At 43.4% G+C, this 25,332-nt stretch overlaps 2 protein-coding genes across 2 annotated transcripts in view; both read left to right on the plus strand.

Annotated features, from left to right (window-relative positions):
- LOC136628738 (zinc finger protein 268-like) overlaps positions 1-25,332 on the plus strand; it is a 451,149-nt gene that overhangs the window by 275,949 nt on the left and 149,868 nt on the right. The window lies entirely within an intron of this gene.
- Positions 24-15,929, plus strand: LOC136629187 (gastrula zinc finger protein XlCGF57.1-like). Its single transcript, XM_066605353.1, has 5 exons — positions 24-83; positions 5,506-5,653; positions 7,553-7,732; positions 7,815-7,938; positions 13,713-15,929. Exons 2-5 carry the CDS (start codon positions 5,576-5,578, stop codon positions 14,633-14,635), a joined length of 1,305 nt encoding a protein of 434 aa, XP_066461450.1. The 5' UTR covers positions 24-83; positions 5,506-5,575; the 3' UTR covers positions 14,636-15,929.

Consider the following 25,332-nt stretch of genomic DNA (forward strand, 5'->3'; position numbering starts at 1 on the left):
TGGTCACGTGTGGGTGACGTCACCGCAGGTCCTCTAGGTCACTAGGATTCAGCATTTGCCAGGAGCACACGGCTGCTGTGGAGGTATGTGTGTGTTCCCTCCTGCCAGGACCGCTGGGGGAGGACGGATTAACCCCTTTACGACCAGCAGAGTTTGGGTGCAAAAATCAAACATTTTTAGTAACATTTTGTAATCTTTTTTTTAATGGCTGGCATTGCGCAGAGTTATTGGCGCACGCGATACGCAGTGAATAGAACCCGCTAACACGTATTCTGCACACGCAATGTCTGCTGCGCAAAATAAGTCAGAACATATCCTTTTTTTTTCACATTTGTGCACTAAAAGCCCCCATAGAAGTCAATGGGGGGTGCGCAAATTCTGCTGGAAAAATAAGGCATCTGGTACTTACTAGCCATTTTGTGGTGTTTGTTTGCCGCGCGCCAATGAGCGTCCTGTGGGCAGAAAAAGGGCAGCCAAATACACCGATATGCGTTCATAGCGCAAAAAAGTTGCGAAATTACACTTATGTCCGCGTTCAGCCGGCCTAGAGGTTTTTAAATCTTCTTTTGTATTGTTTTCTGTGCAGGTTAACCCTTTATGACGGGTCCCTCCCCCCACCCCCCCCCCACCCCTCCTTCCCCATTTGCGATTTTTTTTTTTTTTCCTCCTCCCTTTTAAAAACGTAACTGCTTTATTTATTGCTTAACTACCATTTTGGAATACATATGACTTTTTGATCGCTTTTGATTGCTTTATTTCCCTGAGACCAGGTGACCAAAAAAAGTGCATTTCTGGCGATCTTTATTTGTTTTGGGCAACATTCACCGTGCGGGGTAAATAATGCGCTACTTTGATAGATCAGAGTCTTACAGACACAGCGATACCAAATATGTATTTTTGTTTTATCATTTTATTGTAAATACGGTTAAAAGGGGAGTTTTGTTGAATGTTTATAACTTAAAAAAAAAAAAATAGTAAAACTTTATTAATCTTATTTTCACTTTTGTTTTAAACCCCCCTGGGGGACCAGAACATGCGATGCTTTGATCACTCCTACAGTATGACGTAAAGCTATAGCATTCTGTCATAGTGAAATCTGACAGGCAGTCTATCCAGCCACCCCACGGGGACAGCTTTATAGGGGCCTTTCAGAAGGCCCCTAACTGCCATGACACCCGCACGTCTCCCTGCGATCTGATCGCGGGGGGGGCTGTATGGAACCCCGAACATCATTTGGGGGATTTAAATGCCTGTGTCAGAATTGACAGCAACATTTAAAGGGTTAATAGCGCAGATCAGCCACGCAACTGATTGCAGCTATTGCCCATGGGTGTTGGCTGTAATAAGCAGCAGCTGCCCGCGCTATATGAAGAGAGGTCGCCTTGTGACCTCTCTTCATACATACCCCGACGCTGCAGGACAGAAGTGCGTGTCCTATAGCGGGGAGGGGTTAAATAACGGGTTAAGTTTACGAGGTCGGTTGTCACTATTGAAGTAATATAATCGCATGTAGAGCGGGCACTAAATAGTTTATTCTTTTGGTTTTCTTTTTTGTTTTTTGTACCACATGAAGAGCAGCGACATTTCTAATGTTAAAAACGCGTCTCACAAAAATCGCACGAACGTGGAATTTTTGTGAGATGCGTTTTTAACATTAGAAAGTCCTATTGACATTCGCGTTAAAAAACGCAGTAATATCGCAATCGCGAAGGCAGCCTAATGCATAGCAATGCGGTTTTAAGCTCTCTGTATCACGTGTGTAATATGGAGCACAAATACACGGGGTTTTTTTTGGAGTCCAGGTAGGGGATTTGAACTTTAACCCCTCAAGGACCAATTGTGGTAAATTAAGGGCGCTTGGTCCTGAGCTTTAATCCCCATTAAAGCCTGTGCTCCTGCAATCAAGCAGAAGCAGGTCGGGTCTTCGACTGTCAGACACAGCCGTGGACCCAGAGGAGAAGGGAGAAGCGTTTTTTAAATGCTTTTGTCTTCCCAGGCTCGTCTGATAGTGATATGGACGGAACTTGTAAGGTAAAATAACACATTGAAATCAAGATGTAGATTCGCACGAACGATTTCTGTCTCTCAGCGCTGCTGTGCAATAGAAAATTTTTTTTCTATGGGTCCAAAAAAAATCTCATTGCAATGCGATTTTTTTTTTTTTTAATTTTTTTATTTATGTCTTTTCTATTAAAATAACCAGCGAGATTTCACACACGTAAAAGTCACGTACCGTGATGCTATGCATTTTTCTAGCAAAACACGTCACTCGCATAGAAAATCACGTCTATGAGTGTGATATCTGTTCGAGTTTCTTGTACAGATATTGTGCTGGCCCGTGTGAATACGGCCTATGGGCATGTACCTTTGCTACAGAAACTAGCGCTAGATTTGTGTGTTGCGAGACGCACGAATATGAACCCCATTCTTTTGAATGTGGTCATATACATGAGTGATCTTGATTCCCACGTTGCGGTGCGGGAAATAAATTGTTGCATGTCCTATCCTTGGGCGTTCCATCAAAATATGTTGGAAAACACATTGCACTGCGTGGGGATGGGGAACACTTGGTGATCATCCAGCATGGCTAAAAGCCGCGTTCCGGAGGATCGCAACTGCGCTGAATGGATGGGAGGCATTTTTGGTCTGAGTAATCTATATTGCTGCCTTTTTGTACCAGGCCCTGGTCTTACACTTCACCAAATATGGCTGAAGCACCTGGTCAGAGAACTTCACACCCCCCACAAACTTGTTGTACTCTGACAGGCTTTTTGTAGTAGCTCCTCTCTCTTACCCCGACTGAGATGTCTGCATCCACGGTGGAGAGCATGTAGACCTCCTTTTCATCGTGCCATTTCACTGCGAACGGCGGCCCACTCACAAGTGCATATGACGGCCACCCTTTCCACTCACCTGGACACCAGCGGTTGTGGGAATCCCATTATTCTTCCTTATTGTCCCACAGGCCCCTGTGTCTGCATCATATAGGGCTTTATATAATGGGATACCCGTATACTGATTGTCTGTGTACACATGGCATCCTTTGGGCAGGGATGGGGACAATAATTCCCATACAATTTTCCCATTGGTGCCTATGTTCTCTGGGTAATATGGGGGATTAAGTTGGTGGTCCCTGCCTTCATAAATGAAGAAATCTCAGGTGTAGCCAGTAGAGCTCTCACATACCTTGTATGATTTTATGTCATACCTGGCGAGCTTAGATGCGATAAGCTGCCGGTAGGAAAGACGGCCCTTGCAGCTCATTATGGACTCGTCAACGGACAGGTTTATATCGGGGGTATACAAATTTTTAAAGGATCTTTGAGCAGGGAGATTAGGGGCCGCAGTTTATTGAGGCAGTCATGGGCAGGGCCAACTATTGGGGGGGCTTGGGAATTATCTGTGAAATGCAAGAAATGCATGTACTGCACTGGTGGACCAGTACGAGCGGATGCAGGGTTTTTTAACTCAACCCATTAATAAAATTATTCCCCCAGTTTTTTTTATTTCTGGGACACTTGTGGGGATCCATCGTCTGGAATACACAGAGGTGGGATGATCTGCAATAAACTGACCAGCGTAGATGTTAGCCTGCTGGACAATTAATTCCAAGACCGGGCCATTTATGATTAAAAAAAACAAATCAATGGGGACAAAATTTGCGTCATCTACACCAGGAGGCGCTACAAATTGTGGTATTTGTGGGTGAAATAAATCTCTGGAACCCCACATTGTGGGAGGCATCGCAGCTCTCGGGCCTGATGACTCTACAGCTGCTGCAACCTCCATGGAGCTAGAGGCAAGAGCAGAGTCCTCACTGCACAAACTTTCTTCCACTTTTGCTAGACCAAAGCCGTCAGTAGGCTGCTCGGCTCTGGACCGCCTGCGGGTCGTTTTAGTACAAATTGTTTTTTCAAAAATGAAAATAGAAATAAAAGGACACTTAGCAGCGGTTACAGTAATAGTGGAAAACAATTACAGGGGTGTTCTTCACCCACACTTGGGGTGTTTCAGAAAAATTGCGCACTCAGATTCTAAGACGGCTTGGGATGCGAGACACTGAGGCACCTCAAGAAAAGAAAGCTTTCTCTTTCTAACCTTCACTCTCTGGTTCTACCCATCACTAGAAAAATGTATTCTCTCTCTCCTCCCAGAAAACACTGTTTAAGGAGAGAATACATCACTAGTCCTGTGCGTAATTCTCAAAATATTATGCATGGCAATGATAGGATTATCACAGCCATCCATGTCTCCAGGGACCAATAATAATGGGTCCCGGGTAGTTTATATGTACAAAGCTATATTTGTAAGCTTTGCACATAGGTTCAGTGCATCTGTCTTTTTGCCTGGGAGAGTCAGGGGAGGGTCGTGGGCGGGTGGAAACGTCGGCCAGAGAGGTCAGAGGTGAACATCAGGGAACGTTCCATCTCCCAACACCATTCCTTTTGGAACTTTACACTTTAACTTTTTTTTACTTTGCGTGTGGTCGCTATTATTGCCGTTTTGGTTGACAGGCGCAGCGCATGGAGATGGGACGCCGTAAATGAAGGCAGAGGCGGGGACTGCGGCAGGTTGCAGGAAAGCTGTTTCAGCTCCCCAAAGCGATCCGATCGCTGAGGGGAGCTGTAATGGTCACCCTTTATGCTCCGCCATTTACTTTCATTCAGTCACCCATATCTGTTAGATATCGAATAACTGAGGACTGCAAACTGCAGCACTCAGTGTGTGCTCCAGACTCCCACCTACCTCTGGTAGGGGAGAGCCTGGAGCTGGGACACCCCCAACACACCCGTTAAAAGGTGTATCTGCTGTCACAAAGGGGTTAATATATTTGATGCACCTGTTGGCATCACCATGCCATTTATGCCAACCGAATAAGTCTTCAGCTATAACTTATGGCACTTTCTGGTCAGAAATAATAGTAAATGTTTTTATCTGTGCAACGTCACATGCTTTAACCCTAGACCCCACCCAGATTTCCAAAAACAGGCTTGGCCCAGTGTAAACAATCAAAGTCTAAATTTTGGCACTTGGGCCAAGTGTTTTTAAAGCATTTCAAGCATTTTTTATAGCTTTATTTTTTTTTTGTATCTTCTATAATTTGCTGTTAAAGTCCTGTAGAAAAGACGACAGAAAAAAAAATGTGAAAACCATACGTACATTTTTAAGAATTGCTATAGACTTCTATGGATCTACACATCCATCTTCAGCTACCAAAAGGAGCCAACCAGCAAAAATTATAGTCGTGGGGACACAGGGCTCGGTTGAGGACCACAGACCTTGGACTCCACTGATACAAGTCACTCCATCTTGCCAAAACATTTTTAAAAGTGCAGTTACTCTTTTCAGATGAAAGAATGGACTTGAGAAGTTGCTCACCTCTCCTTACAGAAAGAGAGAATATAAAATCTACACAAATGTTTCTCCTTATTATCTTCAGTATTAGCATTTCTTTTACATCAAATCTGTGTGATTTCTACATTTTCTTATCTTCCTCCCATTCAGGTTCCCACAATATAGAATCCTCAGCTGCTATCTTTTATATAAGAGAATTTTCCTGATTGACCCATCAAGTATGGAGAAGGACAAGAACAAGATGGCAGAGAGTGTATTAAATCTCACCCTAGAGATTTTCTTCCAGCTTACTGGAGAGGTGAGAGATTCTGATGATGTCACATTACATCATATCTATGGTAAAAACAAATTATGTCACTGGAGAAGGGAGAGATTCTGATGATGTCACATTACATCATTCTTATTTCTGGTAATAGATGTCATCACTAGAGAGAGGAGAGATTTTGATGATGTTACATTACATCATATCTATGGTAATAGATGATGTCACTGGAGAGGGGAGAGATTGTATTGATAACAGATAATATAATTTCCCAAAAATTGCCAAAGGGAAACAAGTAGCTTAATGGTTATACCCTTCCAAAAGAGAATAATATAAAATGATATACTTTATTGACATATATGCTTTCAAAACAGACAAAGACTGGGGTTGGCGGCTGTCTTTTTTTCCTTTTTTTTTGTTCTCCTCTTTCCTTTTTTTCCCCCCTTCTCTTGTGAAGAAATAATTTTGGCTTAAAAAGAATTTTCTTGGGCTAATTGTGTTCGGTAGGGCCTCGACAGGCACCCATTTGGTTACCTATTAGGAGACCACTCACCATCTTGGTAACTCCTCTCTGAACGGCCAGGGAGCTGAGGCGGAGAGCGGGGCGGAACGGAGGGGAGATCTCTCTCTCCCTCTCCCCCCCCCCCCCCTGCTGACTGCCGCTACTCACCGCTCCCCCGCGCCGGCACCCGAACCTTCCGTCTCGAGCGGGGAGATACTCGCTAAAGGCAATGCTCGCTTGAGTTGCCTTTAGCGAGCATACTCGCTCATCTCTACTTACTACTCTTCGATAAGTGACAGATGGATGTTTACGAATAACGTCCTTCAAATGTGGGTCTGCCAAGAGAATAGGCCAGTATTCATGTAGTATCTAAATTTCAGTTGAATAGCTGTCAAAAGTCCCAATACATCTAATTATATTGTAATTTGGAGAGGTGATGTTTATCTTCAGGAAATTCGGTCAAGGCTCAGATTATGCTCTTCAATAGTCTTGTGGGTTAACCAAGTTTCTTAAGTCTAATAAATAGATTTTCACACTCTTTTTTTTTGAAATGCCAGGTCTCTTGAATAGTTCCATCTTGCCCTAAGGTATTGTCCCATCGGGATGCCTCTCTTCAGGATAGGAGTATGATGACTACTTCATTCCAACAGATTGTTTCTCAGTTTCAATAATGCCTTCCTCGGTTATTTTCAGTGTAAGGTCTAGAAAGTTTGCTGTGGATGAACTTGTATCATATGTAAATTTAAAGGGGTTGTCCCGCGAAAGCAAGTGGGGTTATACACTTCTGTATGGCCATATTAATGCACTTTGTAATGTACATCGTGCATTAAATATGAGCCATACAGAAGTTTTTCACTTACCTGTTCCGTTGCTAGCGTCCTCGTCTCCATGGTGCCGTCTAATTTTCAGCGTCTAATCGCCGGATTAGACGTGCTTGCGCAGTCCGGTCGTCTTCTTTTCTGAATGGGGCCGCTCGTGCCGGAGAGCGGCTCCTGGTAGCTCCGCCCCGTCACGTGCCGATTCCAGCCAATCAGGAGGCTGGAATCGGCAATGGACTGCACAGAAGTCCTGCGGTCCACCGAGGGAGAAGATCCCAGCGGCCATCTTCATCAGGTAAGTAAGAAGTCACCGGAGCGCGGGGATTCAGGTAAGCACTGTCCGGTTTCCTTTTTTAACCCCTGCATCGGGTTTGTCTCGCGCCGAACGGGGGGGCTGTTGAAAAAAAAAAAAAAACCATTTCGGCGCGGGACAACCCCTTTAATTCCTATTTTATTGGAGTTCAGATGTTTCAAAAAAAGATTTGCATCTTCTCTGCTTCTACCCCTGATAAGAGATTTTGATGATGTCATATTACATCCTTCTTATCTATGTATTGTCTCCCAATATACAGGATTACACCTTAGTGATGTTTATTAATCTCACTCCATATACAGGATTACACAGTAGTGAAGAAGACCTCTAGTGATGGCTGTCGGGCCCCTGTGTGTGATGGATGGGGAAGACCCCAGAGTCCAATCACGGGGCCCCTACCTCACCCCCTGATACATGAGGACATCAATGTACAGAAGATTCTAGAACTCACCAACAAGATGATTGAGCTGCTGACTGGAGAGGTGACGCTGCAGGGAATGCTGGGACATTATACAGTAACAGCACTGGAGGCTTCTGGGTGATGACTGTATATTGTGTTGTCAGGTTCCTATAAGGTGTCAGGATGTCGCTGTCTATTTCTCCATGGAGGAGTGGGAATATTTAGAAGGACACGAGGATCTGTACAAGGAGCCCATGATGAAGAATCACCAGCCGCTCCCATCACCAGGTAATAGACTTAACTAAATATATGTAAAAAAATAATACAAGGCAGCCATACTTACTGATATACTGATACAAAATACAAGAGCAAGTGTAGAACCACATTCCTCAATGAGCAGATAGCCAATTTGCTATATTTAAGAGCATTACACAGGTGCGAAATACTAATGAAACACACATATTGGTGGGGGGAGCTGCTTAGTATTAAACTTGCACATTAAATAAGGCATACAAAGGGTGCCAGGCCAACTGATATGTGTAGTGCACCATTCAGGCTTACAACTTATTAATGACGCTGCATGCAATTCAACTCAGTGGTTTCCCTGCACCTCAAAAATAAACCTCCCTGAACCAACACCCATGTGTCCCCAGAATCGGTACATAATTAGCGCTTATTTTGTTTTTTTTCACCATCACCTGCCTTTGCCCCACTTTACTCCAATCTTGAACTACTCCTTTGTAATTTCACCATATGGTTTAAATAACGTGAGCCTGACTTCTATACCAGGAAAGATCTTTGAATAAATTATTAAACAGCATGTATGCAAGTACTTGGATGAGAATGGAGTAATTAACCAGAGCCAGCATGGGTTTGTAACAAACAAAGTCATGCCAAACGAATCTAATTTCCTTCAGAATCACCGACTGAGTTGATCAGGGAAATGATGTAGTTTTTCCTGACTTTAGTAAAGCATTTGACAAGGTATCTCATACTATACTTATTGAAAAAATGACCAAATATGGGATTGATAAGGCAACTGTTAGGTGGATTCACAACTGGCTGAGTGATCGTACTCAAGGAGTGGTCATAAATGGCTGCACATCCAAGTGGAAGAATGTACCAAGTGGGGTACCACAAGGCTCTGTCCTAGGCCCAGTGTTGTTCAACATTTTTAGAAATGATCTGAAAGAGGAAATTGAGGGAAAACTGATCAAATTTGACAGCAATACAAAGCTAGGAGGGATAGCTAACACCGTAGAAGAAAGAGAAGATTCAAAAAGTTCTAGACGTACTTGAACAATGGGCAGCGACTAACAGAATGGTATTTGACAAGGAGAAATGCAAAGTCCTACATCTGTACAAGAAAAATGAAAAAAGCACATACAGAATGGGAGGAATTGGGCTAAACAGAAGCACATGTGAAAAATACTTGGGTATAGTAATAGATCATAGACTGAACAAGAGTCAACAATGTGATGCAGCAGCAAAAAAGGCAAACACAATTCTTGGATGTATTACCAGAAGTGTAGTCTAAATCACGTGAGTTAAAATGTCCCCCTGTACTCTTCCTTAGTCAGACCTCTTCTGGAATACTGTGTCCAGTTCTAGGCACCTCAATTTAAAAGACATTGACAAACTAGAAGGTCAGAGGAGAGCTACCAAGATGGTGAGAGGTCTGCAAATCATGTCCTACGAGCAATGGTTAAAGGATCTGGAAATATTTGGCTTGCAAGAAAAAGGCTGAGAGGAGACTAAATAGCTGTCTACAAATACCTGAAGGGCTGTCACAGTGCAGTGGGATCAGCCCTATTCTCATCTGCACAAGGAAAGACTAGAAGCAATGGGATGAAACTGAAAGGGAGGAGACACAAATTAGATATTGGAAGACACTTTCTGACAGTGAGGGTGATCAATGAGTGGAACAGGTTACCATGGGAGGTGGTGAGTTCTCCTTCAATGGAAGTGTTCAAACAAAGGCTGGACAAATATCTGACTGGGATGATTTGGTGAATCCTGCACTGAGCAGGGGGTTGGACCCGATGACCATGGAGGTCCCTTCCAACTCTACCATTCTATGATTTAACATGTAAGTTTCATTGCACGATACAATATCGTTTTTTTTGTGTGTTGTTTTTTTTATCAACTTTGCAAAATAAAACCACAAAGTTGAGTGATCACAGTAAGGTAAAAATCTTTAGTTCTACCTGTAGAGTTCACAGTATGATCTGCTGATCGCTTCTATAATGCTATTTAGCTCCAAGAGTTGCCATTCTCTGGGTAAAGACAGTTGGCACAGGAAGAAATTCACTCCCACATACAGGATTTTAGGTTCAAACTGAAGTACGGCAGTATATTGTACGGGTAATCGGACAATTACAAGTTTAAGCCCCTTTCGGGAAAAGAAAATGATAAAGAAAGTTTAAAAAATCTTTAAATATTAGCAACAATATTAAAAGTTAAAAAACCTTTTCCCTTTTATTTTGCATGAAAAAATTGAAACAATAAAAAATATACATCCGTGTTGCAGTGTCCATTGGAATCCAAAATATCAAAGTATGGATTTATTCATAACACACAGTGAAGCTGTAGCAGAAGAAAATACATTTTGTCACTCCACCGGTCAGAAAAAATGAAGTGCTCAAAACTCAAATATACTGCAAAGGGTACCATTAGAAACTATAGGTCGCCCCACAGAATACATAAGCCCATAGGGAGCCCCATCAAGGGATCAGAATGTGGTGCCGAAACGTTTTTCTTTTCTTAAACAGTTATACATATTTTAAAAGTAATGAAACATAATAAAAACTATAAATTTGGTATTGCCGTACTGACCCACAGAATAAAGTTAGCATGGCATTTTACGTAGCTAGGCTCTTTTTATTGAAGGTAATTGTACACAGCTTAATTGGTACATGCTTATCACATTTACATAATGCTCACAACAACATTTTATAACTGTGAGGGTATGAAGGTAAGGCGAGGAGGTATTATTGTATCTTGTCACTACCGGAAGTGTGGGTGTTGACAAGATACAGGCTGCTTGACAGCATTGGGACGCCCCCAGTTTTTAATTGGCTGCAGGGCTGCCTCCTCTACTCGGACTCTCAGGTCCTGGCACTCACTAAGAGCAGCTTCCCAGGCGGTACAGCGTCTTCTCCTGCGGCAACAGCGGCCTCCCTGCACTGTTAGCTCGTGGGACCAGAAAGCAGTGGCGCGGCATCCGGGACTCGACAGCACATCGCTGGCTGAGAGTGAGGAAGGGGGACAGGGAAGCTGTGGGGAAGACAGCACAGGACAGCGCTGGGTGACCATGTGGAAGGGGGACGCTGGGGGGAAGGCTGCAGAGGAAGGCTGGAGGGTTAGGGGACAGCGGTGGGTGACACTCCGGGGACAGCGCTGGGTGACAGTGAGGGAGAGCAAGGGTGCAACGGCAAGGGGTGGGGGATGGCTGGAGGGGAGTTGAGCTTAGCAGTGTTAAGAACCCGCTGTGCCACCGTGGAAGCCGCTCTTAGTGAGTGCCAGGAGGGTGGGGGCGACTTTGAAAAGTCAAAAATCTAGATTTCATTATGTTAAAGTTAATCCATTATCTTAATTCATAACTTGTTTACTTGTTCTCGGCTTTCATTTCAAAGTAAATTTAAGGCATTAAATGGTGTAAATATGAATAAAAATTTGAAAAAATTATGTTCTAAAACTTGTGACTGGTAATGTGGGATATATATCAAAACTTATTCATATTAATAATCTTTTTTGTGTATAGCGCCAACTTGTTCCACAGCGCTTTCAACCCAAGACAACAGTTACATGTGGTATACAATTACTTGGAAAGAGACGGAGTGGGGGTGATTCAGGAGGTACAGGGGCAGGAGATGAGGCATGGGGAAGCACAAAACAGACATGGTATTTAATAGGCAACAGAATAGGGGGGTGATAAGGAAGTACAGAGGCAGAAGATGTATACGATAGTGGAAGGTGTGGGGAGGCATAAGGAGGGGCAGGGGTCATGTTGTGGGGGGTGGGAGCTTGAATCAGGAGATTTGGTATGCCTCCCTGAGGAGGTGTGTCTTTCAGATGCGCCTGAGGTTCCGTGCCTCAGGGATTGTCTGAATGATTTGAGGTAGTGCGCTCCAGAGGAACGGTGACTCAAATTAGAGGGGCTTTTAATCTAAATGTGTTGCCTGATGGGAGTGTGCAGGCTTGGATGGTGAAAGGACAGGAGGGAGGCGATGTGCGGTGGCACGGTGCCTTGGAAAGCTTTGTGGATGAGGGTGATGAGTTTGAATTTAGTTCTGTAGTGAATAGGTAGCCAGTGCAATGACTGGCATAGTGCAGAGGTGTCTGAGAAGCTGCTGAACATGAAAATTAGTATAGCTGCCACATTTAGTATGGATTGGAGAGGGGAGAGTCTGGTGCAGGGAAAGTCAATAAGCAGTGAATTACAGTAATCCAGTCGGGAATGGATGAGGGTGACCAGTGTCTTTAGTGTGTCCGTGGTGAGAAATGGCCAGATTTTAGCAATATTTCTGAGGTGCAGGTGCCATGTTCAGCCCAGGAATTGGATGGTGGGGGATGAAGGAGAGGTCAGAGTCCACTGTGACTCCCAAGACAGGCATGCTGTTTGGGGGTTATGATGCCAGATATTGGAATTGGAGCTGTTGGGGGCAGGTTGTTTTGAAGGCAGAAAGACGAGAAGGTCAATTTTAGAAAGGTTAGGTTTGGTACAAAAGGAGGACATGCTGTTAGAGACAGCAGACAGACAGTCGGTGATATATTGGAGGAATGGTTCAGAGATGTCACGGAAAAAGTTGTATAACTGGGTATCATCAGCATAGAAATGGTATTTGAGGCCAAATTTGCGGATGGTTTGTCCGTTTGGGGCTGTGTAGATAGAGAAGAGGAGGGGACTGAGGACTGAGCCGTGGAGGACCCCAATAGTGAGAGAAAGTGGAGAGGATGTAGAGCTGGTGAAGTACATGCTGAAAGAGCCGTCAGAGAGATAGGAGGAGAACCAGGTAAGAGCAGTGTCCTTTAGTCTGATAGAGCAAAGCATAGTGAGGAGTCAACAGTATCAAACGCAGCAAAGAGGTCAAGGAGGATTAGTAGGGAGTAGTCGCCCCTCGACTTCACCATCATCAGCTCATTTGACACTTTTGTGGTGGCGGATTCAATCAAATTTACGGGGCGGAAGACGGTCTGGAGGGGGTTGAGGTAAGAGTTATCAGAGAGAAAGTGTGTGAGATGGAAATAGACCAGGCGTTCTAGTAATTTGGAAATGTAGGGGAGGTTTGAGATGGGTTGGCAATTGGAAGCTTCGGTCAGGTCAAGGGTAATTTTTTCTTAGCAGAGGGGCTATGATGGAGTGTTTCAACAAGGAGGGGAAAATGCCAGAGGTCAGGGAGAGGTTGATTATGGTTGTGAGGTGGGTAATAACAGCCGGAGAAAGGGACTGGAGGAGGTGTAAGGGAAGAGGGTCACTAGCGCAGGTGGTGGGGCGAGCAGCGGAAAGCAGTCTTGAGACTTTTTCTTGTCATTGGTTCTAGTATAGATAGTGAGTGAGTGATGGATTCAGTGCTGAAGAGACCGGAATCGGGGCTAGTAATGCAGTTTTCTTTTCGAATGTTTACAATTATTTTTTCTTTGAAATAGGTGGATAGCTCTCTAGCACTAGGATCTGTCACGGGCATGTTATTTGGGACTGAGGAGTAAGTGGAATGGATCAAAAAGTCGTTTGGGGTTGTGGGATAGTGAGGAGACGAGGGAGGTGAAGTAGGTTAGTTTGGCATGGTGGAGGGTGAGGTTGTAAGTTTTGAGCATAAATGTGAAGTGGCGGAAATCTGCTATTATTTAACTGTTGAGCATTTGTACAATTATATTCATTAATTAATGAATGTCTTCCACATTTTGAAATCTGCTTTGACACCATGTTCTTGCTTAGTTAATAATTGCATTTTGCTTCCTGCTTTGTAATTAGTGCAGAAAGTTTTATATAGAAATGTTATAAAATATCAATATCCTTTTTAAGGCTATTTTAATAAAAAAAATCTGTTTATTCTTGGCAGATAACTGTACCAGCAGCTCAACACATTTGATATCTGTAGTTTGCAAAGCAGAGGATTGTGATATCACACAAAATACATATGAAAACCCCACCATTATCACAGATGTCCCCTCAGTCTCTCACAGTAAAGATCCATCATCTGGTCCTCTTATACAGATCCAATCTTCTGCTTCATCACAGACTAATAAGCAGAATAAAAATCACAAAAGGGGAGAACATCAAAATACTCACACAGGAGAGAAGCCTTATTCATGTTCAGAATGTGGCAAATGTTTTGCTTTGAGAGCAAATCTTGTTAACCATCAAAGAATTCACACAGGAGAGAAGCCATTTTCATGTGCAGAATGTGGCAAATGTTTTGCTTTGAGCTCAAATCTTGTTAACCATCGTAGAATTCACACAGGGGAGAAGCCGTTTTCATGTTCAGAATGTGGGAAATGTTTTACTTATAAATCACATTTGAAAAGCCATCACAGAATTCACACAGGGGAAAAACCTTATTCATGTACTATTTGTGGAAAGTGTTTTAATCGGAATTCAACTCTAACTGTACATCAGAGGATTCACACAGGAGAGAAGCCATTTTCATGTACCCTTTGTGAAAAGCGTTTTAACCGGAAGTCAACACTAACTGCACATCAAAAAAGTCACACAAGATCAAAGCCATTTACATGTCCAGAATGTGGGAAGTGTTTCTCAAGCAAAGGGTATTTTATTGAGCATCGACGAACTCACACAGGGAAAATACTTTCATGTCCAGATTGTGGGAAGTTTTTCGCCCACAAATCAAATCTTCTTAAACATCAAAGAGCTCACACAAGCGAGAAGCCATTTTCATGTTTAAAATGCGGGATATGTTTCTCCTATAAGGCAGATCTTGTTACACATCAGAGAATTCACACAGGAGAGATGCCATTTTCATGATCAGAATGTGGGAAATGTTTTACCCAAAAATCAAATTGCCTTAAAATTGCAAAGGACTCTCACAGGGAAGTAACAATTTTTCCTTACATCCTTTTAATAACAAATGGCACAAGAAAAAATGTTAATGTAGATTGTTAATCTGTGTCCCCTTAGCTCTGCAGTACAATCATGGGGGTTTAATTCTGCCCCTGTGTACTGGTAGGATGGAAGGAATTTTTAATTATATTAAGTAAATTCATCCTAATCCTATAGCTCACCTTCCCCACCCTCCCATATACAGACTGTGCCGATTACTTTCCTTGTGTCATAAAATAAATTTTAGCGATGGGGTGGAAGTTTGTGCTGCTAATAGGACTAGAGGAAAGCCGATTAACAATATAAATCAATGCTTCCTTTATGTCCTAACAGCAGCACAATCACAAGATTTAGAAAGTAGGATCCCCTATGGTGGGTCCTCCTGCAAGGTGTCATTCAAGACTGAGCTTCCAAAGGTTGCACAGTGTGAAAGCAGATCTTTGTCTATAATGATTGATGAAGGCATTGTGTGAGCTACAAGTAGGTGCAAGACAAATGGAGCCAATGGAGTTGCAATGGAGCCAGATTTTTTTTCTGGCCACCAAGTTGACAGTGCAAGGTTAGAGTGGGACCTGACAAAAAACGGGGACTCTATTCCCTATGACAAGTAAGTTAAAGTAGTTTGCCTCCTCAATCCACCTACTCAAAGTGAGTTTTGAGGCTTTACACTGCTTATTCTTTTGTGAGAAGAGAACTGATAGATTCTCAACCTACCTAAAATCTTGTGTCTTCTCCAGGTAGATCCTGAGATTTCTAGTTCTATCTCGTTTCTTGCTCAAACCTGTCATCACTACTTAGATTTATTTATAGGGCAACATGGTGGCTCAGTGTTTAGCACTGCTGCCTTGCACTGCTGGGGTCTTGGGTTCAAATCCAACGAAGGACACCATCTGTTTGCTTGAGTTTTGTCTATATACTCTTGTTTCCTCCCATACTCTGAAATCATGTTAATAGGTGAATTAAAATATTGTGAGCCCCAATGGGGACAGAATCTAATATCAATTGCTGTAAAGTGCTACATAATATGTATGCGCTGTATAAATAAAGGTGATTAGTAACCTGGTTTTGAGTAGATAAGAATCCTAGAAAGACTCTGTCCAGAAAAAGGCTAATATAGAGTTCTAGAGCTGACGGGGCATGTAGCTCCCCAATTCTTTTGGCTGATGGCCAGCAGGAAAGTTATCTTCATTAATAAATATTTGTTCTACTTCAAAGAGAGGAAGACCTAACCATCTCAGGACTACTGAGAGATTCCATTGAGGAATTGGCTTAAGAATCACTGGTCTTATTCTAGTGGATGCCTTGAGGAATCATTCGACTAGAGAATCCTGAGATTTTTGCCTTCATAGGAATGCTGATATTGCTGGAACCTAGACCTTTAGACACCTCTAACACAGGTGACAGGGATATCGCCACGAGAAAATCGCAGCGTTATCGCATCTGTGTTCTCTGCGATATAGCGATTTTGTGTCGCTACAAAGTCACGCAACTTTGTATCGCTTTTTTGCAGGGATTTTCGGGGGGACTTGAAATGTAAGCCCTGCCCTGGCTGAATTAAAAGGAAAAAAACTCAATACAGCACCTAAGGGGCGCTGTCCGGCTCCGCCGCATGTCTCCTCTGCAGCTCTGGCACACTAGTTTGTAGTTTTCATCCAGCGCTTCCTGGTCAGGGGGTTCAAAAACCCCGCCTCCAGGAAGTGCTGGCTCTGATTGGTTCATCGAGCACTGTAATGATTGGCTGAGCTGCCGTGCTCGAGAACCAATCACAGCCATTTAATGTGATAGCTAGGGTTAGCCATGGGGGAAACAGTAGGATTTCCTACTGTAAAAGATGCATTGCACTTCACAAAAACAGTGTGAAGGCTCTATAGGGAAACATGGGCTACAAAACATTGCTAATCGTGGTAATATTCAGCAAACCATGATTTTTTTTTCTTGCAATGTAGCAGCATACAAAACATCGCTAATGTTAAGGAAGCCATTGGAAAGCATGGGCTTAACATACATGTGATTTGTAGCGTTGTTGCATTACGAGAAAGTCACACGGTTTTGTTGCCCATGCAAAAGCGGCCTTAAGGTCTTGTTCACACGGACAACAAAGTCGTGCAATTTTGTCACGTTGCGACAATGGGACAAATCGCATGTTCGTTCAGGCCATGCTTTACAATGGGTTAATTCACATGTGCGATGTTTTCGAGTGTGCGACATGCCAACAGAAAAACCTCGCAGGTCTCGCAATATGCACGCGACTTGTGTGGTTCTGTAGCCCATGTTTTCCTATAGAGCTTTCCTCTCTGTTGCATGGCATCACACGAAAACTCGATTTTCATGCGGTGCAATGCAACTTTGATAGTAGGAAATCCTAGCTGCAGGAAAACAAGAATACATCACCTAGAATCGCTGTCCAGCTACGCTGCAACTTCTTCCTGGTTCCCGACACTGTTCTCCTTCATCTCTTCTGGCCGGGGATTGAAAAAGTGCTGCCTCTGATTGGCTGACGCTTAGCCAATCACAAACAGTGCTCGATGAACCAATCGCAGCCATTCACTGAGCGCTGGCTCTAATTGGCTAAGCGTCAGCCAATCCCAGCCAGCACTTCAAGGAGGCGGGGATTTTTCAATCCCCGGCCAGCAAAGATGAAGACAAGTGCCAGGGACCGTGAGGAAGCTGCAGCGGAGCCACGAACAGTGCTTCTAAGGTGATATATACTTTTTTTCTGCAGCTATGGCTTATTTTAGGGATATGGCTTATATTTTAAAATCTTTGCATGTGGTGCTACAAACTCACGCGACTTTGTAGCGTTACAATATTGTGGTATCGCTGCGATTTTCTAGTGGTGATGCCGTGTTGCCTGTGTGAACGAGGCCTAAAGTAGAGTTGCTACTCTCAAATCCAACTTTTAGTAAGTCTAAAATAATACTAATAGATGGATCAGTGTTATCTACTTCCTTCTATTCACACCAGTTTTTTTTTGTGAATTCTAGTGTTCTCAATATTGCTTAAGACAGTGGTTTCCAAATTTTTTTAGCCATGAAGCCCTTCTTGAAACAAAAGTTTCTCGTGGCGCCCCAAAGCGGGATGGAGGATGTTGGCAAGGGAGGGGTTAGGAGCGTTGCTTATCACAACATATAATTTATATCTCTATCGTTAAAAAAAGGACAGGGCTCTTTAAAAAAAAAAAAAAAAAAAATACCGGGAGGAACGCTGGAACAGTGGGTGGGCTATTGATAAACATTATATTCAAAATTAACATGCTGCAGAATTAAATCCCAAACCACATGCCATCCACACGGGTTTTGTGCAGTTTTTTTTCCACATTGTGTGGTTGAGATTTTCAAAATCTCATTTACTTTGCTGCTACAGCTACTGTAAATTCTGCAGCAAATCCACCCCATGTAGTAATAGTAATAATTGGCCCCAGTAGTAAAAGCATTACCTATATTGGCCCCAGTAATAATAACGTCCCCTATATTGGCCCCAGTAGTAATAGTGACCCCTATTGCGGCCCCAGTAGTAATAGGTACCACCTGTATTAGCCCCAGTAGTAATAGTGACCCCCTATATTGGTGGCCCCAGTAGTCCTAGCGTCCCCTATATTGGCCCCAATAGTAATAGCGTCTCATATATTGGCCCCAGTAGTAGTAGTGTCCCCTATATTGGCCCCAGTAGTAATAGCGACCCTTATTGCAGCCCAGTAATTTTGCAATGACTGCCCTGGGGATTTTAAAAAAGCCCCTGGCTGCCATGACAACCACATGGCAACCCCCGAACATTGGTTGGGGTATTTAAATGCCACTGTTGGAATTTACTGTGGCATTTAAAGGGTTAACAGTTCTAATAAGCCATGCTGCTTAAGAAACAGCAAGCACCTGCATTGTATGGAGTGGGATCGCTCCACAATTTACCTGCATACCTCCCCCTAACCTGCGGGACATAACTGGATGTCCTGTGTCGTTAATGGGTTAAACAACAATTATAGACAAGAACAATCTAAATAAACTTATAACACACAGTTTACGGTTTATGTATTTTCTTAAGCGCAAGTAAACATCAAAACTTCTGGAGAAAAGTAAGTGAACGTCTGTGTTAATAACTTTTTGAAGAGCTAAATGGCAAAATATCTTTCAGTTATAGGGATGGGATTGCTAGTAGAGGTTTCACAAGTGTTTTGCACTGTAAATAAAAGTACACAAAACCTGGTTACTGACAAACCTGCTCTTCACAAGACTTTTTCTGCGACCCATACCTCCACACAAACACCAGAAAATATGTGTAGAGTTTCGCGAATCTGATGTTGATACGGTTCTCTTAATCTAATAGAATAGGCTTTTTCCTGCTGCTCTCTTTGAGCAGTTTGCCTCATTTTAGGAGGATGATTTCAGTGTTATTCGATTCCTTAGATCCTCACCACCACCGTAAAATCCTAAAATTTGAGTTGGGCATATAGAGTGACCTTCCGGGCCATGTCAAAGTTCCCCATGTTAGGTATAGCGGCAAGCGCCTTAGGGAGATTCAAGCATTGCTAAGCAACATTTATAGTCTTGCAATGTCTCTCTCATAATCACAAGACTATGATTGTCCCTGCTGACTGAAGCGCCTGTGACACACAGAAGCGCTGGTGAGAGAAACAGACAGACACATACACACAGAGGTGGGAGAGAAGCAGCATGGTGAGGGGGGACAGGGAGAGAGAAGCGGCATGGAGAGGGGGGATAGGGAGAGTGAAGCAGCAGGGAGAGGGAGAGAGAAGCGGCATGGAGATGAGTGAGAGGGACAGAAAAGCGGCATGGAGGCGGGGGATAGGTGGATAGTAGCAGCATGGAGAGGGAGAGAGAAGCGGAATGGAGAGGGGAGAGAGAAAAGCTGGGTGTAGAGGGAGGAGAGATGAAGAGAGAAGTGGCATGGAGAAAAGGAGAGAGAAGACGCATAAAGGGAGAGGGACAGAAAAGCAGCATGGAGAGGTGGGCAGAGGAAGAGAGATGTGGCGGCATGGAGAGGGAGAGAGAAGTGGCATGGAGAGGGTGAGAAGAAGAGATAAGTGGCATGGAGAGAGAGGGAGAGAGAAGCCGCATGGAGGGAGAGGGGGAAGAGAGAAGCGGCATGGAGGGAGAGAGAAAGGAGGGTGAAGGGAACATTCACAACCACTATTCTTTTCAAACATTTTATGTTTGCGTAGCGAACATCGGGTCAATCTACAATACTGTGTAGAGTCAGGCCGGTCTCACACGACAGAATTTGGATTGTGGAATCTGCAATCGCCACTCGTGTGGACAATCCATAGCATTTCACATCCATTAACAAGAATAGAGCATTTGCATGCCCTCTCATATGTGTGGAGAGCAGTTGCGATTTCCACACAAAGGAAAAAAAATAAAAGCATGCTCTACTCTTGTGTGGATTCTGCACGGACGGCTTCCATTGAAGTCAATGGAAGCCGTTCAACTAGTGACCCTTCCATAATTGATTATTCGAAAAAGGTCACGCAGGGGAAAAAGAATTTGAAAAAAAAAATCTGAATTACGCATGTCCGACGGCGAGCCGACCGGATTATTCACAATACAGATTTAGACCTCATGTCCACAGGCCCGAACAGTTTCCCTGTGCAGAATCCTACAGCGGATTCCACCGGGCCGCAGACATGAGGCCAGAAAATACATTATTCTCACCTGTCGGGACACTGTGGGGCTCTCCTCCATGCTGGCTGGATCTTCTTTCTTCAGCACGGCGAATGCACTCGGGAGGCTGGCGGCGTGCCGCTTGCATACGCAATGCCGCTTGTTTTTTTTTTTAAACTCCTGCTTTCCCGTGGTCCATGGTTACTGACTTCTAACAATTCTGTTACTTCTACTGAACTCTCTAGAACAGGCTGGGTGTATATATGGACACTGGCTCTCCCCATGACCATAGAGCTTGGGGCTAGACAGGTGCACTAGAATGCAGAGTCATAGGCTACACTCTGGTTCTGGGGGTTTGGGGCTTGTTGGTTCTCCAGTTCCCAACTACATTTCAGCAATTCTATTAAAGTGAACAAAACTAAATTATACAGTTAATGCAGTAACAACTCCAGATCACTACACTATTACCACCCCCAATGTTGATTCAGACGAAAGCAAAAACCCCAATAAAGTAGAAGTTAATTTTAGGGAAAGAATATTTCTTCCCAACTCAAATCTGGTAATCATAATAATCCCTGGATCGCAGAATACTTCTGAAGTAATAAGTGATATATCATATAATATTATTACACTCCACATCCCTCTTGAACTCCTTTATTGAATCTGCCATCACCATGTCTTCAGGCAGAGAGTTCCACAGTCTCACTGCTCTTACAGTAAAGCCCCTTCTGTGTTGGTGATAAAACCTTCTTTCCTCTAGACGTAGAGAGCGCCCTCTTGTTACAGTCCTGGGTATAAACTGATTATGGGAGATGTTATGGAATATAAAGTGTTAAGTTTCAGAATGCAATAAGTGTATGTTTCTTACCTTGTATTGGACTATTGACTCTTAAATAGAAGAGTAAAACCTATGCTTTGTAGTGCAGGTAACTAGGATTTAAGATAGTTGGTCAACAGACGAATTAAATAAGGCTAAGCTATGTTAACAGAGAAGACACACAACTAGAGCAGAAATAGTGTCTAATGCGATAACAATATCCTGACTGCAGTGATTTCCATGTCTAAGACGAGCCTTAAGAGCTTTGAGACTAAATGGTGGTTGTCAATAAGCCTCATGATTAATAAGCTTTTTCACCTTTGTAACAGTAACCCATGTAACACTAATTTTTGTACCAAGTAACTTTTAAATACACCCTCTTGTTTCTGTGTAAGAGTTGGCAATGTTGATAATAAAGTAGAATTCATTGAGTTCTCATGGAGAAGTGTCTTGACATAACATGGAGTGATTTCATGCTATCGATAGATAATTGCTAGTAAATCTTCTCATCACGGGCTTCCATATCTACCAATTTGGCACCTGGCAACGAGGTCATCAGATCGGTACTGGTGTGGTCCAATAACAGCTGGAGCCTGAACAGAAACTGAGTGACCAGGACCTTTGACCCGACTTACTCTCGAATAGACAGAATGCACAGACCTATAATCAGGACAAAGCCGGCTGATAAGAAACTGTTATTCTTATCCCTCATTGTGTCTCTGTGATTGTGTCTGGTCAAAGTTGGGTAAGTGTGTTCATTTATATTAAGTGGTTCATTTAAAGGGGTTGTCCCGTGCCGAAACGGGTTTTTTTTTTTTCAACCCCCCCCCCCCCCCCGTTCGGCGCGAGACAACCCCGATGCAGGGGTTAAAAAAGAACACCGCACAGCGCTTACCTGAATCCCCGCGCTCCGGTGACTTCTTACTTACCTGCTGAAGATGGCCGCCGGGATCTTCTCCCTCGGTGGACCGCAGGGCTTCTGTGCGGTCCATTGCCGATTCCAGCCTCCTGATTGGCTGGAATCGGCACGTGACGGGGCGGAGCTACAAGGAGCCCCATTGAGAAAAGGAGAGGACCCGGACTGCGCAAGCGCGTCTAATTTGGCCATTAGACGCTGAAAATTAGACGGGCACCATGGAGACGAGGACGCCAGCAACGGAACAGGTAAGTGAATAACTTTTGATAACTTCTGTATGGCTCATAAGTAATGCACAATGTACATTACAAAGTGCATTAATATGGCCATACAGAAGTGTATAGACCCACTTTGTTTCGCGGGACAACCCCTTTAAGGTCTAAACTCTGTCTATTTTTATATGACAAAGAACCCTGTCAAATAAGCTGTCTCGTTGTCTAGGTTTGAATGAATGTGTACTCAGTGTGTTTAAACACCATAATAATATCAAAAGGTTGGATAATTGTCCTAGTATATTCTATGATCTAAATTCCCTAATCTACTGGTAACGTGTTCCGATCTCTGACGAGGGACCGATGGTTTAGGTGGGCCCTGCACTGTGAAGCCTGAGTTTTTAGGGTCACGCAGCGGGAACACCTGTGTATATGGTTTAAGTGGGTCCTGCACTGTGAAGCCTAAGTTTTTAGAGTCACACAGTGGAAACACTTGTACTGTATGTTGTCTGTAGGAAAAGTGTCTGATTTGTGACAAGAATCTCTTGCCATAGTCGACATGATATCCTCAGATGGGGTCACCCTCTCCTCAAATAAGGGAAAAAAGTTATTAAAAACCCCTATAGAGTACCAGTGAAACATGGGTAATGGATGGTCTAAGAAAGCCACCTTGGATGAGTCAGAATGGACAATGGCCAAAGCATAGTAAGGAATATGGAAGGTAAAGAGATAGCTAAAGAATGTAAGGCTTTGATGTCTATCATGAAACAAGACACCAGACATGGGACCCTTAGTCCCCGTCTGTGGTCAAATGCAATGATAGAATATAAAAGTAGTTTTAAAGATGCTAAACTCCTGGAGGCAGCTGAACGCTGGGGCAGATGTGCCCGCCTGGTTGTTAAAGGGAAGATAGAAGAAAGAATTGAAAATGATGGTGTCAGTAAGTACAGAATGAGAAAGATAATATTATTAACAATGCTAGATCCTGAGAAACAACCCATGGGGTTCTATAGAGCTTGTCTACAGTTAGCAGGAGCTTATGACTGTTGTTATAAAGACCTAGAAGAAGTGGCCAGACATAAGGCTGATCCCTTCTTCCCCTTGAAAAATAATAATAGTGGAAGCATAAACTGGAGTAAAAAAAAATGTATCCTTTCTTATTCCATGGTCATCATATTATAGGCTACATTTCGGCCAAAATTTGGCCTTCATCAAGCTACCTACAACATACACTAACACTTGTATTAATAGTGAACATAGCATGTGGTGAGCAAATCACTAACAAAGTGCCGCCCACACTCATTAAGAACACAATTGCTAACATATAAAACACATACCACACTGAACAGATTATCAAGAAAGGTGATGCAGGATGTTCCATAGCGTCACCTCTGCTGCCCAGTCCATAATGGATGCGCGAGAACAACAAAAAGGCGCGCGATGTCTATGTGTCAAAAGGACACAAGGAGAACAGACCGCGCGTGCGCAAGAAACCACTGCACTAGCGCGGTACTACATCAAGCATTACAAGGCCGCATCCATCCCATCCCCATAGCAACCAGACCCCAACAACGGAAGCCTGCAGAGGACAAAAATAGGGAGATTGTAGCTCTCCTAGATTCCAGACTTAAAACGGCAATCTTAAAGCGGCAACAAATTGGACGGTTTACTTTGTTTGCATCTCTCACATGTAAGGAGCTTGGGGTTATACCGGATGTAACACACAGTGGTCTGGGGGGCTTGTGAAATAACTCCAAGACCCTCCTCTCTTAATACTCATCAGACCTACAGCTAACAATTGCATACCCCTCGCTGTATTGTATATTTCTTTTTTGAGATGCAAGATTGTTGTGCATTACTTATTATGAAAAACTTCAATAAAACTTGACTTATAAAAATGTCTACAAAGACAATCAATATACAGAATTACATTAAAGGGGTTGTCCCGCGCCGAAACGGCTTTTTTTTTTTTCAATAGGCCCCCCGTTCGGCGCGAGACAAACACAAGGGATGGGTTAAAAAAAAAAAGTTTAGTACTTACCCGAATCCCCGCTCTGCGGCGACTTCTTACTTACCTTACCAAGATGGCCGCCGGGATCTTCACCCACGATGCACCGCGGGTCTTCTCCCATGGTGCACCGTGGGCTCTGTGCGGTCCATTGCCGATTCCAGCCTCCTGATTGGCTGGAATCGGCACACGTGACGGGGCGGAGCTATGCGATGACGCGTAGAAGGGGGCGAAGCCAGAACACCGCTCGTGCCGAGACCCAAGAGAAGGGAGAAGACCCTTCCGCGCAAGCGCATCTAATCGGGAGATTAGACGCTGAAGTTAGACGGCACCATGGAGACGGGGACGCTAGCAACGGAACAGGTAAGTGAATAACTTCTGTATGGCTCATATTTAATGCACGATGTATATTACAAAGTGCATTAATATGGCCATACAGAAGTGTATACCCCCACTTGCTTTCTCGGGACAACCCCTTTAAGCAAAACACCATAACGTGTAAAAATATGAAAAGAGAGAAATAAATAAAAAGAGACATATTGAAAAAAAATATATTAATAAAAAGGGGAAATATGACAAAGCAAAAAGTGCAAATAACAAAAGAGCACGTATCAGAGAACATCCCATTAGGGCTGGATAAAGAAAACTACAAATGAAAAACAAGACGTGTTAAAAAAGACTGTATTGAAAACTGATCCCTAAGTGTTGCCCAAAAAAAAAATTCACATATACTAAGAAAAAATAACCAAAGATATGTCCAAAAGTACATAATGACAGCATAAAAAATATATAGTGCGCCAGAGCGGAGACGGGGCAAAGGAGACCTCCGAACATCCCAAATCAACCTGAAAACAAGCAAAATCATATAAGTACTGATGCATAGCAAGAGAAGGCAAACAGGACACGCACCAAGATAAACTATATAAAGGGCATATAATCATATTCAATATTGAGTCCAAATGGGGTAGGAGTATTGAGATCATCGATCCATTTAAAGGGGTTGTCCCGCTGCAGCAAGTGGGGTTATGCACTTCTGTATGGCCATATTAATGCA

Source organism: Eleutherodactylus coqui, chromosome 5 (genome assembly GCF_035609145.1).
Source record: "Eleutherodactylus coqui strain aEleCoq1 chromosome 5, aEleCoq1.hap1, whole genome shotgun sequence".
Taxonomy (NCBI): Eukaryota; Metazoa; Chordata; class Amphibia; order Anura; family Eleutherodactylidae; genus Eleutherodactylus; species Eleutherodactylus coqui.